Source organism: Panthera uncia (genome assembly GCF_023721935.1).
Source record: "Panthera uncia isolate 11264 chromosome A3 unlocalized genomic scaffold, Puncia_PCG_1.0 HiC_scaffold_11, whole genome shotgun sequence".
Taxonomy (NCBI): Eukaryota; Metazoa; Chordata; class Mammalia; order Carnivora; family Felidae; genus Panthera; species Panthera uncia.
In genome coordinates, this window is record NW_026057578.1 from 28,127,363 (window position 1) to 28,141,262 (window position 13,900).

Below are 13,900 nucleotides of genomic sequence, written 5' to 3' on the forward strand. Positions count from 1 at the left end.
TTTGTCCTCGATGCCAGCACGATGACCCCAGGCCCAGAACCGCAGGAGTGATTTTTAACAAGCCCGGTTCCCAGAACAGAACCTGCAGAGAAGAAGAAAAGCAGGCAAGCGAGGAAAAAAAAAAACCCTCTCTGCTGGAAAAAACACACATATACACAGATTAAAATAATATTTGGCACTTACGTCCCACTTTTAAAATTCTTCAAACGCTTTATAAACACTAGCTAATTAATTAAGCTGCCTAAATCTGGCTGCAGTTGGTAGAGAGCTCAAGAGAAGCTAAAAAAAAAAAAAAAAGGGTTGGGGGGGACCAGCCCTACCCAACTCCAGATTTTATTGTCGCCTGCCCGGGGTGTGATTACAGGCCTCCGGCTGCACCCCAAGAATAGCCCTGCTCCAACACGTTGCGCGCCTGATGCTGTAGCCCTCTCCTGCTCGCGCCGCTCCCCTCCCCAGCTGCTGACTCACAGCCCTGCACGGTGTTATTGATAAGGATAATAATAACTGGCAGCTATTCTGCGCGCCCCGGGGGCCAGGCGCGGTCCCGGGCTCCTGGCTTCGCTCGCACCGGCTCCTGGATGCGCCCACGGCAGCGCCATTCGACACCCGAGCGAGCGAAATCCCTCCTTCCTTCGTGAGTGTGTTCTTTCAACGTGTGGTTATTGGGGGCCCCCTGTATGCCAGACACGGTTCCAGGCAGGGGGTTGGAAGCAGTTCCTTGTGGATGCTACCTCCCGGCTGGGGGGAAACCCCACAATCGAGTCTGTAAATGTTATGTCTGTGGGGATGATGGGAAGAGAATCTAAAATTTACCCAGCACCTACGAGGCCGGCACTCAGGTCCCACCGTGCCCCAGTCCTCATGCCTGCCCTGGGAGTGGATGCTCATACCCCACCTTATGGATGATGGAAGGGAGGCCCAGGGAGGGCGGTGCTGAGCTGGCGAGGAGGGGAACCCGCGCGCCTGTGCTCCCCACCCCACCCCCAGCCTGCATTTCTAGCACTTGCTGGGAGAACCGGGTGACCCCTGGCCTGGGGAGTCAGGGCTGGGACGACCGGCCCAGGGGGCTGAGAGGCCTGTGCGGAGGCCCTGGGCTCGCCAGCAGCGAGGGCAGCCTGGAGTCCAGGGCCTTCCCTGCTTTGGGCGCCCTGCCCTTGCCGGTGGGTGGCACCAGGCCACGGGCGGGTGGGCAGACCCCCAGGTCTCTCTCCTGCCCAGCCAGAGCCGGAGGGGGCTGCTAAGGGCGTCGGCTGCACCCTGTCTGGTGTACGAGGCAAAGACGTACCTTTGGATGGGGACGAGGCAAAGACTGTCCCCACCAGGACAGGTGTCAGGGCGGGGCAAGGTCATACCGCAGGTCGGCGAGTGACCAGGAGGAGACACGTGGCCCGTCAGCACCTACACCAGGCTGCCGCCACTCCGTGTCTGCATTTCTTATTCTCCCTTCCCCCACTCTGTCCCCCTCTTTCGCTGTCCCTGTCCCTGCCTGCCTCTCCCTCGGCCTGTGTCTATCCCCCTGCCCTCTCTGTCTCCCCGGCTCTGTGTTTCTCCAGGGGCTTATTATGTGTCCTCTCTCCCCCGCCTCCACCTGGCTCAGAATCAGGCCCGGGCTGTGACCTGAGTATCTCAGCAACTTCTCTCAGCCACTTGACCCTGCCTTGTCACTTCCAGACTGTGTCCCCCCCCCCACCACGCCCCCACCCCGTGTCTTCTGCCCCACTGCTCTCCAGTTTTTAAATTTATTTATTTATTTTGAAAGAGAGAGAGAGAGAGAGAGTAAGAGCAGGAGAGGGGCAGAGAGAGAGGCAGAGAGAGAGAATCCCAAGCAGCCTCCACGCTGTTAGCGCAGAGCCTGCTGGGGGGCTCAAACTCACGAACTGGGAGATCAGGACCTGAGCCGAAATCGAGAGTCAGGGACTCAACCGACGGAGCCACCCAGGCGCCCCTGCTCTCCAGTTTAGGAGTCGGGCCTCCCCCCGCCCCCACTGAGCCCGAGGAAGCCTTCCAGCTCCCTAGCCCGGGAGCCCTTGAGGCCTGACATGCGTCCAGCCCGTGTGCCCCAGCGTCCAGTACGGTCTGGCCTGGAGACACATCAGCCAGAGTGGGAGTGAAGTTCACACAACAGACCCTTGCTCACTTACCTGTCACGGAATGACACATGGTAGCTTCCTGTGCCCCGCGTGGTGCTAAGTCACTTCTCTGTGTCATCCTGTTTTCAGAACAGAGCAGAGGGCTAGGGGGTGCCCCAGCCATCTTGTAGATTAGGGCACTGAGACTCAAAACCCGTGGATAAACTCGGGTCATGTGTGAGTAAAAGGCGAGCCAGATTTCAGACCAGGTCAGGTGACTCCAAAGACCAGATGCTTCTTGTCCACACTGTCCCTGGCTGAGGCTTATTGTGTGGTGCTGCCGGGGATCCATCGAGATGGGGTCATAGTAACTGTTAGGCAGATGAGGAAACTGAGGCTCGAGAGCCGTGAAGGCGCCCGCTCGAACTAAGGCCGCCACTCCCATCCACGAGGAGCTGGGCAGTCAATCCCTTTTGGATCTCCTCGGTGGCCCAGGTGATGGCTGTAGTCACAAGGCAGTAAGGCCTGAGCCAGGATTCAAACCCAGGTCCTCCGGCCTCACGGCTTCACAGCCCGGATGAGCCCCAGCTGCTGAGTGTGGCTTCCTGGCTCGGGGCCTGCTTCCTGGGCCAGGCCCAAAAGAGAATCTAAGCTCCCCGTGGAGCCCCACGCACACCGTGCTGCCCCCCACCTCTGGGCCGTTGCCCAGCTGTGCCCTCTGTCAGGAACATGGCGCCCCTTCATCCTGGTGAGCTCAGAGCCCAGCTCAGACGTGACTTCTCCGGAGAGGGGCTCAGGACCTCCAGCCTGCTCCCAGCTGTTTCCTCGTCTGCAACAGGGTCCCGTGTCACAGGCTCGTCGCCAGGGCTACATGCCGTGTACACGCAATGTGCTGAGCTCACGGTGTGCACTCGGTCGGTGAAAGCTGTTGTGGATAAACACTTGCGCGGACGGACAGGATCGCACAAGGATGCTAAATAGCTGTTTTGTTCTCCCCCCAGGTGTGGCAGGTGAGGCGGAACTGCAGGTGATCCAGCCCGAGAAGTCGGTGTCTGTGGCGGCCGGACAGACGGCCACTCTTCACTGCACCCTGACCTCCCTGCAGCCCTCTGGGAAGGTCGAGTGGTTCAGGGGCACAGGGCCAGGCCGGGAGTTAATCTTCAGTTTCAGAGGAGACCCTCACTCCCCTCGAGTAACAAATGTTTCAGACGCCACAAGGAGAAACAACATGGACTTTTCCATCCGCATCAGTAACATCACCCCAGAAGACACAGGAACCTACTACTGTGTGAAGTTCCAGAAAGGGAACCCCGATGTGGAGTTTAAGTCTGGACCAGGCACCCAGGTCACCGTGAGCGGTGAGTATCGCTCCGTCCCCTGGTTGTGACGGCAAGTCAGTAAGAATGCCCTCCACTGTCTGAGCAACAGATAAGGATCAGGTGCTCTTATGGGTGCCCCTGAATCAGCCCCTTCCACGGATCAGGAAAGTTGAGGCCTGGAGAGCTTGTGCTATTTGCTGAAGGCCCCACGGCTGGTAAACGGTGGGAAAATCTGGAACCGCGGTCTGCAGGCTCCCAGCTCTTCCCTTTTCCAATCCTGACCAGCCCTCTGGCTCCAGCAATGAGGGACTGAAAGTCTGAGTGACTATCCCAGTCACAAGGCCCAACCACACCCCTGCCTCCGGAGAGACCTCCACTCGATGTGGCCAGGGTTCTCTTTACTGAGCACTTACTAAGCACCTGCTGTGTGCATTCTCTGTTCCCGGTGCTTTGGAAGTCGCAGGGAACAAAACAGGCGAAGGCTTTTCACTCATGAAGCTTACGTTCCCTTCCGGTACAACAAGTGCACCCAGGGCAGGGAGGGGGAGAATGCAGTTCTTTATTTCATTTTCAGAAGCCACACCGAAAGAAAGTCCTGAGAGGCACAGGCTCGCTGTTTACTCTGACACCCTGGCTGGAGGAGATGCCAGAGGTTGGGGATTTGCTGTGGGTCTGTTCAGAAATCCGTCACCGGATTCAGAGACCCACTCAGGCGGTCACTGAAGACTGCAGGCAGAGCTGGGGCATCTCAGAATGTCCACGTTAGGAGTTGCCTCCTTGAAGCAGAAGATGATCATTGGGGGTTTCCTACCGGAGGCCTAGGATCCAAAATCCTAGGAGGTTGGCACCTGAGGGGCCCATCCCGCCCGATCCCCCATGTACGGATTCAGAGCCTGAGGTCACAAGGTGACAGGGGCTTGCTCATGCTCACGTGTCCCGTGAGGAAGGAGCGCATTCCAGAACCCATCTCATTCCAGGCAGACTCCTTCCTGAGCCGGCTTTGGATTCGGTTTCCACGGAAGGGCCTAGCACATAGTAGGTGTGGCCTAAAACCAAGTTACCCTGAACCTTTGAACAGTAAGCCTGCATTTTTCCTTTTTATCATTTCCCCCAAAGGTTCCGAAACGCTACAACCCTCTCCTTGAAAATTGTGCCTTGTTCTGTTCATCAGCAGTAAGCATGAACAAGAAAGAGTCCTTGGGAGGAGGCGGGGCTAGCATTACACCCCCAGATCAGACAGATAGGCAAACGTCTCATGAAGTGTTGAGCCTGTTCCTGGAGGACACGCACCCACACACGTGAGAGCATCAGGAGTCTTTCCCTGTTGTGGGATGTGGCTCCTTCGCTGAGCAGCCTGGGGCAGGGGCCTGGGCGGAGCAGGGGGGCCCCCGCCATGCCAGCAACACCACCCAGACACCCCATTCCTGGCTCTGCAGACTGCGGGTGACGGGGAGGCAGTTCATAGAGACTGTCCGGAGCCCCGTGAGCAAGAGTTCATTTTCTAGACTCTAGCTGTCCTCAGAAATGAGCTGTCCTCATTTCTCTCTGCCTCAGTCTCCTCATCTGCAAAATGGTCCTAATCGTGGACTCCCTTTAAGAGAGCTGAAGGATTTGAGGCGCTCTGACTGCGTCACCTGACACGGAGGAGGTGGCCCCTCAAGGTCGTGACCTGGCTCCCTTTGCTGGGCTCCGTTTCCTCACCTGCAGGAAGTGGATCATTAGACCAACCTCGGCAGGACATGAGGGGGACACAGTGATCCGTGTGAGCAGACAGACCCTCAGTGAGCCCTGGGTGCTCCTCCCAGAGCTGTCCGATCCTGGGCCAGTCTCGGCGTCCCTCAGGTCCTCTGTGTCCCATCTGTGCTGTGGTGATAATCGGGCTGCTGGTCAGTGGTCTCAGGATTGGAGAGGAGGTCCAGAGAGCCCCGGATGTGGGGGTTAGGTGATTCTTGGGTATCTGCATGCAGCGACTTCGGAAGTGGCCGAGCCCCGCTGCCTGGGTTCCCACCTAGCCCTGCCTTCCAGCTCTGTGATCTCTGATGAGTCATCCCTACATCGGGCCCCGTGTCCTCATCTCTGTGTGACAGCACAACCCCACTGCAGGGACTGAGTGAGCGAATGCGGATAAGGTGCTAACAGCAGGGCCTGGCACGCGGTCAGTATCCCATGAATGTAGCTATAATAGGACCTTGGCTGGGTCCCTGTTCCTCCCAGGCCTCGAGTGTAAGGGGGGTGTGGGGACGGTGGTGGGTGCCTTTGAACCTGGGCTGCTCATTGGGATCACCTGGGAAATGCTGAAAAAGATCCCCAGACCCTGACTCCACCCTAGAAATTCTGCTTTAATTGGTCAGACAGGAGTCTGGGCAGGTGAATTATTTAACGACTCCGGGGGATGCTCACTGCCAGCACAGAAGCGCCCTGAGCTGGACGCTCCCCGAGGTCACAGAGGAAACGCTGAATTTCTTCTCCCCCTGATAAGGGTGGCTCCCTGTGCTGCTGGGGCCGGAGAGGAGCTTCTCGGTGGGTGCTGCAGAATCACCCGTGCGCGTGACAGCTCCTTGGAAAATGAGCCTGATCGGGGTGGCCAGGGCACCCTCCTGAGGAACATGCCTGGGGCTGAGTTGCCTCCTGTCCTCCGGCCCAAAGAGGGGCTGGCGACACCCTGCTCAGATCCGAGCTGCCCCGCCAGGGGACCTTCCCATCTTTAACCACACGTGTGTCTGAACAGGTGCCGGAATCCGCGCAAAGCCTCGCTGCTCAGCCCCAGAGCCCTCTCTGCCTCGACACACCAAAATGTCATGGACAAAATCTGTCCTCCCTCTTTCAAAACGCTCCCAGCTCTCTGTAAATAGCTAATCTGCGGGAAAACGCCTGTGATCTCGTTTGTGTTTTGAAAGCCAATTCGCCAAACTTGTTTCCTGAGGGGATTATTAAAAGAAGAGGGAGAGAATCATAATTTGTTGGTTTCTGCTGCTTTTCTCATTTGGGGTTTTGCATGGCAGCTGCAGGGAGCTGGCTTTGGGACTTTTCTTGTGTTTCTGCTAAGCTTTTGTTCTGCTCTCTTACTGCCTAACAAACAAGTCGTTTCAGACGTAGGCACGACCAGATCTCACGATAATAATCATAGGTGTTATTTATTAAGCACCTACTGTGTGCCAGGTTCTGTGTTTTACATACATCCTCACATGTTACCAAGGTGGTATTTTGATCCGCGTGGTACCCAAACAGACACGGAGGTGTAGGAAGAAAGAACAGCGAAGCTAAAACTAATCATTCGTGTGTGCCGGGAGATGAGCCCCGCCCTTTGCTGTGTGCCCTCGGCTAGCTGCGTTCCTCCCTGAACCTTGTCCCATAAATGGGATCATACTGGGCCCCCCTCCAAGGCCTGCTGGAGGGATTAAGGAGCTGAGGGGAGGAATCAGCCTGGTGTCAGGTGCCCAAAATGCTGTCTGCAACCGGTAACTGATCACCTTGTCCCTGTAGGGCATCCGGACTGCTGGTGTTTTCATGTCTTATTTGGTGACACCTCCTTTCTGTGTCCCCAAAATGTCTGATGAGTTTTCGAAAGCAAGTTAAATATTTACAAATGTAAATATTTGTAATATTTACTATGTTTGTTACGGAAGGCATTAGGTAATAATTAACAATTTGGAGACCCCCTATAGGACCTTCTGAAATGCCCTCCCTCTCGCGTCACTGATGTGTGTGTTCCCAGGACACAAGAGGGCTTCTGCCTGCTCCATAGACCGGTGTCTCTGTCCTTGAAATTGATTCACGATTGAAAAATTAACCATCTTTGGCTTTCTCAGCACTCCGTGATCTTGGTGTTCAACCCAACACCGACCCAAGAGAAGAACGCAGATTCAGAAAAACAACCCCTCGTTCCCTCCCTCTCAGACTCAGGGATTGGAGATGAGACCCTACGGAATGTTTGTGGAAAGAGTGAAAACTAGAGTAAATTCACAAATACCTGAAGGGAGAGCTCCAGGTGTAAGTTAAGTTTGGGATAAAGACAGATCCGAGTTTGGTCCTGGAGAAGCATTTTCAGTGTTAAATTCAAAGCGAAACTGCCTGTATTTGCCTCACGTGCCCCTCACTCCCACCCGAGTAGGAGAAAGGCCTGCGGTCCCCTCTCACCGGGGGCGCTGGGCTTGGCCACATCCAGGCCTGCGGGCGACTGGCCACCTGGTTCCGGCTCTCCTCGGGGCCCCCTCCACCCCTGCAGGGCTGGAAAATAATCCGTGAGGGTTCTGCACAGTGTCACTTACCTGTCGTTGCTGAGGATGACCAGAGTCATGCTTACTCGTAAATGCTCCTCTTGTAGCCAAACCCTCTCCCCCCGTGGTGTCGGGTCCCACGGCCAGGGCCACACCTGAGCAGACTGTGAGCTTCACCTGCGAGTCCCACGGCTTCTCCCCCAGAAACGTCACCCTGAAATGGTTCAAAAACGGGAATGAGCTGGCAGCCTCCCAGACCACCGTGGACCCAGAGGGAGACAGCGCTTCCTACAGCATCTTCAGCACAGCCACGCTGCCGCTGGCCCCGGGGGACGTTCGCTCCCAGGTCATCTGCGAGGTGGCCCACGTGACCCTGCAGGGGGGCCCTCCTCTTCGTGGGACTGCCAACTTGTCCGAGACCCTCCGAGGTAGATGCCCGTCACCCCCGGCCCAAGCCCAGCTCCGGCCCCCAAGCCTCCCAGCCTGCCCCTCCCCCACTCCGTGCTCCCAGCCTTCCATCCCCTGGAACCTGCCTCCTGACAGACCCTCCCAACCACCGGGCACCCAGGGGTACCGTCACCTCCTCCTGTTTTGACGGCATTTCCGGGTGAACACCTACCGTGCTAGGTAGTTCGATTTACTTTCCCAGAGCCACTCCAATTATTGAGCACCTACTGTAATCCAGCCACTGTGTGCTTGGTGATTTCATGGATTTTGCTAGTTATTTGATTCCAAATGCATGCTGGGGGCTCGATTTCACTCATCATTACCCTAATAGGAGCTGCCAGTAGGTACCTTGAGCACCTACTGTGTACTGGGCACTGTGCTTAGGGATTTCACTCACATGCAAAGCCTACCCTCAGTGTTTGAGCACCAGCTGTATGCCTAGCACTGATCTGGGTGATTCCCTTGCTGCGTGGGGGGAGCTAAGTTCTCGACCCCCTCCCCGGTGACGTGTCTGTTCCATGAGGTCAGAGCTTCTGCTCTGTGCTGTTTCAGTTCCACCCACCTTGGAGGTTGCCCAGCAACCCGTGACAGGGGACCAGGTGAAGGTCATTTGCCAAGTGAAGAAGTTCTACCCCCAGCGCCTCCAGCTGACCTGGTTGGAGAACGGAAACGTGTCCCGAACAGAAACGGCCTCGACGGCCTCGAACCTCATAGAGAACAAGGATGGGACCTTTAACTGGACGAGCTGGCTCCTGGTGAATTTATCCGCCCACAGGGAAGATGTGGTTTTCACCTGCCAGGTGCAGCATGACGGGCAGCCCGCGGTCACCAAAAACCATACCCTTGTGGTCTCTGCCCACCAGAAGGACCAGGAAACGCATACGACCCAGGGTGAGGTCAAGATGCCAACTGACCTGGCACTTTAAATTCTATCTTTTTTCATGTGAACAGCAGTCATTCATGGCTATAATAGAATAATCTAGAAGTCTATAGATATACAGTCAAATTTTAAAGTGAGTGCCCCTCCCCCATAGCCCACACTCCCAAGAGTGACCACTGGTAAGAGTTTGGTTCGTGTCTCTGTAGATCTTTTGACATAAACATACATTAAAGAGAGTTGGGAGGGAGAGAGACTGGACTGTCCCTAGCTTCCTGCCACCTGCTCCTTCACCTGCCAGAGCTTAATTCACCAGGCCAGGCCAGCTACCTCCTCTTCCTGTTCTTTCGCACTTCACCTTGATCTCTCTGGCTGCCTTCGCAAGCCTGCACCCCAGGAATGGGGTGGAGGGCCTCAGAATCTTTACAGCTTATCTCAAGTACAATCACTGCTGTAATGAATGACCTTGCACCTGCTCTGTGACGTGTGCAGCTGTTTCTGGGGAACGATTTCCCAAAAAGCATTTCTAGGCCAAAGTGCATATGCCCCTCTAAGACGGCCACCCCCGTGTTGGAGCGAAAGGTGTCAGGGTTTCATTTTCTCAGCCCCTCCCAACGCGTTGTCGGGGTATCTCTCTTCTGTCATCAAATTAGCACCCAGTTGGCGTTCTGGTGCCACTGTGGAATGTTCCATCACTTGCCCGTTCGCCTGGCTCTGCCTTGTACGTGGCCGACCTTTCGCATGGGTTACAGTAGAGACCGTTTCTTTCCTCACTGCATCCTGTAAGGGAACAGGGAAGCTTTAGGAGGTGTGGGACCCTCCAGGGTGTCCCGTTGATGTCACTGATGCCTGGCTTCCATAGGATGAGCACTATACTAGGAACTGGGACGCGTGGATTTCGACTCTGGCTCTGTCGCAAACGTGCTGGGTGGCCTCAGACAAGTCAGTGCCTCTCTCTGGGCCTCCTTGCTTGCTTTATGGCAGTATGCAAGAGGAGGCACTTGACCCTTCAGCTTTGAGACTCAGCTGCTAGGGACCGTGGCTGTCTTGTTCGGCCTCATAGCTTTAGGACCCGCACACACCCAGGCACAGAGTAGACAGGAAATGCTTTTAAAACAAATGAAAGAGTGAGTTTGTTGGTTGATTGTTCATTTTGTAAGTTAATCCTCAGAGCTATCCAATGAGGTAGAAGTTACTATTGGCCTCAATAACACAAGAGGAAGTCAGTGTGTAGAGGGAGGTTTGAATGACTCACTCAGGGACACACAACCAGGAGCACTGTTTGCACCCATGTGTCCATGGCTCAGAGCCCTGCTCCTGACTACCCACAATGCTCTAGTGCAGGATCCCCTACCTGTGCCCTGGCACCAGCCCCGCCCACACAGTCTCCCTTACAGGTGTCCCGGGTTCAGAGCTCCTATGCCCAGGTCCCGGGCACAGATGAGTCGACTGCTCCTGAGAGCTCTGTAGAGTAGTTGTGATTTGGAGTTTCACCACTGTCGTGGTGGCCACCCTGTGGCTCGTTCCAGATGAAAGGGAACATGTTTCTGTTCCTTGGGAGTGAGATTTCTGCCCACATCCTGAAGCCAGGGTTCCTCCATAGCAGTCAGCAACAAACATCTTCCCTCCTGGCACATCAGCGTGGTGTTAGCACTGCCCACGGTGGCCCCCGCCAGGAAGGGTGTGCCTACCCCTGAACGTGCCCCCGTGGCTCCCAACACGTACGGCCAGATGTTCTCAGTTCATGATGCCTACCTCGCGGTGAAAAGGGGTGGTGGGTATTAAGTTTCGCTGTTTCTAAGTTGTATACATGAAGCCTCTGTTCCGTGTGGTCCCTAGACAAAAACGAAAGCCAGACCATCTTCATTGTGGTGGGCGTGGTTTGTGCCCTGCTGGTGACTCTCGTGATCGCAGCCCTCTACCTCCTCCGAATCCGACAGAAGAAAGGTGCGTGATTTTCCTCTTCCTCCCCAAGAGTTTGCCCCCCGGGCTGTCCTTCCCAGAGGGCGAGGCCGTGAGGAAGTCCAGTCTCTTCCACAAAGAGCCCAGCAGTAGCTGGTGCCATGGCTGGTGCAGCACCATCACCAAGCTGGAATGGGGGGGGGGGGGCCCTCCCTCCGCCTCGCCTCATGGGCGCAAGACAGCCGTCACTGCTCCAGGCCTCACCTCCTCACGGGACCACCACCAAGGTGAAGAGCAGGGAGATGCCAGGGTGTGAAGAGGGCCTCCCGAGGAAACAGTATTTGCCGGTAACCCCGGCAAACTCCTGCTTTCCTCTTACCTGTCCAGGTTGACACGTCCAGCCCGTAGGCAGGAGGCTGGAGGGAGTGGGGATCATACCAGCACCTTCCCTAAGACCATTGGAAAGATTAAATGGGTGATGTCACATGAAATGTGAGGACAGTGCCTGGCACACAGCAGGTGCTCAGTAAATGTTGTCAGAATTGTACATGAGCCCAGAAACATGAGCCACCTTCCTGGAAAGCTGTCCTCACGGCAGCAAGGCACACAGCCTCTGGCTCCCCAGCAGGAGGGCACCAGTTCAAATCTAGGACACCATGCCCTTGTTTGAGTGCATGCATATGTGTGTAGTTACTGCTGTGACAAGGCCTCTGACTTTGGAGTCAGACAAACCAGGGCTCCAGACCTTTGTTATATGCTCTGAACGATCAGTTTGGCTTCCATGAGCCTCGGTTTCCTCATCTGTAAAATGGGTAGAGCAGTGCCTCCTTTGGAGGAGACCATTTTAAGCCAGCGTTTCTGCAACTTAACTTGACTTCAAGTTATAGAAATACACTTCATGCCTCAACCCAGCACGTACGTACCACACTCCTATAGATAAAATTGGAACTCTGATATTTGCTTTTCTGTCCTAGTCTATACTAAATTCTCTTTAAAATGCTGCTTGTGACCCACCATATGCCACGGACTGTGAGGTGCAAAGTGCTGTCCCGAGCTGCCTCTCTGCACCCAGACCCCTAGGCTGGGCTCAGATGGGCGTGCTGTTCACACCTCTCCTCTAGCACCCCCTCCCCTCCGGCCCCCAAGTTTCCCTCCTTCCTGGACTGGCTGAAAGCATTTGGCTGTGAGTCCTGGCCGAGCCTTAGCTCCCCATCTGGGAGGCTGGCATCAGGCCCCACCTCTCTGGAATCTGGAAGGGCTTCTGCCAGGTGATCCACCCGGTGGTTTTTCCCTAACGTCCGAGGAGAGCCTTCGCACGGGAAGGGTGGCGAAGCAGAGTCCGCTGCCCAGTGAGGGTCGGATAGCATTCGCGGTGGCCGTTAGCGAAATCCCAGCCCCTGGGTGACGGGTCTCTTTGGGTGCAGAGCCCAGCTGTCACACGGAGGCTTGGTGACAGCGACAACTAGCACTCCTTCAGTTCTCCTCATGTGCCAGGCATTGTTCTCACCACAGACTTCTGTAGTGGTGTTACTAACCCACTTTTACCGATGAGGAAACTGAGGCATGGAGATGTTCTAAAACTTGCCCAGGGCCTCACAACTGGTCAGTGGCGGGGCCAGGACTCAAACCTGGTCAGCGGGTCCCCCAGGGACCATGTTTGGGATCACTCTACACATCGTCTCCTCCCCGGTGAGATGACCTTTCCCCTCATTGGTCCCTGGAGGAGTCTGCCCATCCTCCCAATACTCGCGATGAAATGTCCTGATTTCAGCCCTCCTGCTTACCAGCTGTGTGGCTCCAGGGAGACACCGAGTCTCTTTGGTATAAAGTGAGTGGTCAGTGTCCTGTCATTGGACTCCCTGAGACGACCCACGTCCCGGCACTTTGCAACCCATCGGCGTCCATTTGGACATTGGATGCCGGGCTACAGCCTTCCCAGCTGGTACCCGCTCACCTAAAACTCCACCGCCTGTCCAGGCACCAGGCATTCACCCAGCAGGGAGAATTCTCGCCTTGTGGCAGCCTCCAGCCTGTCAAAGCGCGGTGCAGAGCGCGTTTGGTGTGCAGGTTGCTTTTTAATTACAATTTTACAGTGGCATGGGAGTCCAATAGTGGCCAAACCCCAGCAGCTTCTCTGTGGGATGCCCCATATCATAGGCTTAAAATCTCTGAACCAGATGGACCCTTTCTTCCCTCCTAAGATCCTTTTTTGGAAAGTGGTGACATGAAAATAAATGGATGTCCAGCCCAACCCTGTGAGCTGGAGAGCTGAAATCCAAGCTCACAGAGGGGAAGTGACCCACCAGGGTCACACAGTGAGTGAGCTGGGGTCGGGGCAGGGGGAGACATGGGATGCACACCGGCTCCCCCCCCCCCCGACGACTAGAGTCTGTTCTCCAGCAGTGAAGGGCCTGTAGGGCTCCTGTAGGGTCTCAGGTAAGGTGTGTGGTGAGTGGAACTGAGGCCCAGACAGAGCAGGGCAGTTGGCCCCTCCTGGGCTGAAGGCTGCTTTGAGATCTGACCTTGGTAACTCCCAGAAGTGGGGAAGTGGGAAGGCCCAGCCCACTGGCCCTCCTGACAGAAGATGATGGAGCACCCCACTGGAGTGAGCATGGGGGAATTCCTGTGGTTCAAAGGAGGTGATTTCAACAATTCCTCACAACCTCCCTGGAGGCAAACCTTTGTCCCCCCCACCAAAAGAGTTACGTAAGAACAGTGTTTCTAGGTTAAATAACTGGTTTTTGTTTTTTGGTTTTTTTCTCTTTCAGCCAAGGGGTCCACTTCTTCTACGAGGTAAGTGTGCCGCTGGGCTAGGATGCCTCTGCAGTGGTTGGTTGCTTGTTGGTTGGTTGCCTGCTGCTTGGTTGGTGGTTGGTTGGTTGGTGGTTGGTTGGTTGGTTGGTTGGTGGTTGGTTGGTTGGTGGGTGGTTGGTTGGTTGGTGGTTGGTTTGTTGGTTGTTGATTGGTTGGTTGGTTGGTGGCTGGTTGGTTGGTGGTTGGTGGTTGGTTGGTTAGTGGTTGGTTGGTTGGTTGGTTGTTGATTGGTTGGTTGGTTGGTGGCTGGTTGGT

At 55.6% G+C, this 13,900-nt stretch overlaps 1 protein-coding gene across 4 annotated transcripts in view; it reads left to right on the plus strand.

Annotated features, from left to right (window-relative positions):
* The window catches only part of LOC125936748 (tyrosine-protein phosphatase non-receptor type substrate 1-like), a 41,433-nt gene that overhangs the window by 16,226 nt on the left and 11,307 nt on the right, over positions 1 to 13,900 (plus strand). For all 4 annotated transcript variants that reach the window (XM_049651036.1, XM_049651032.1, XM_049651035.1 and 1 more), the window contains exons 3-7: positions 3,071 to 3,427; positions 7,713 to 8,033; positions 8,605 to 8,943; positions 10,769 to 10,876; positions 13,600 to 13,624. In XM_049651036.1, coding sequence (XP_049506993.1) covers positions 3,071 to 3,427; positions 7,713 to 8,033; positions 8,605 to 8,943; positions 10,769 to 10,876; positions 13,600 to 13,624 — 1,150 coding nt within the window. The remainder of the gene's footprint in view (positions 1 to 3,070; positions 3,428 to 7,712; positions 8,034 to 8,604; positions 8,944 to 10,768; positions 10,877 to 13,599; positions 13,625 to 13,900) is intronic.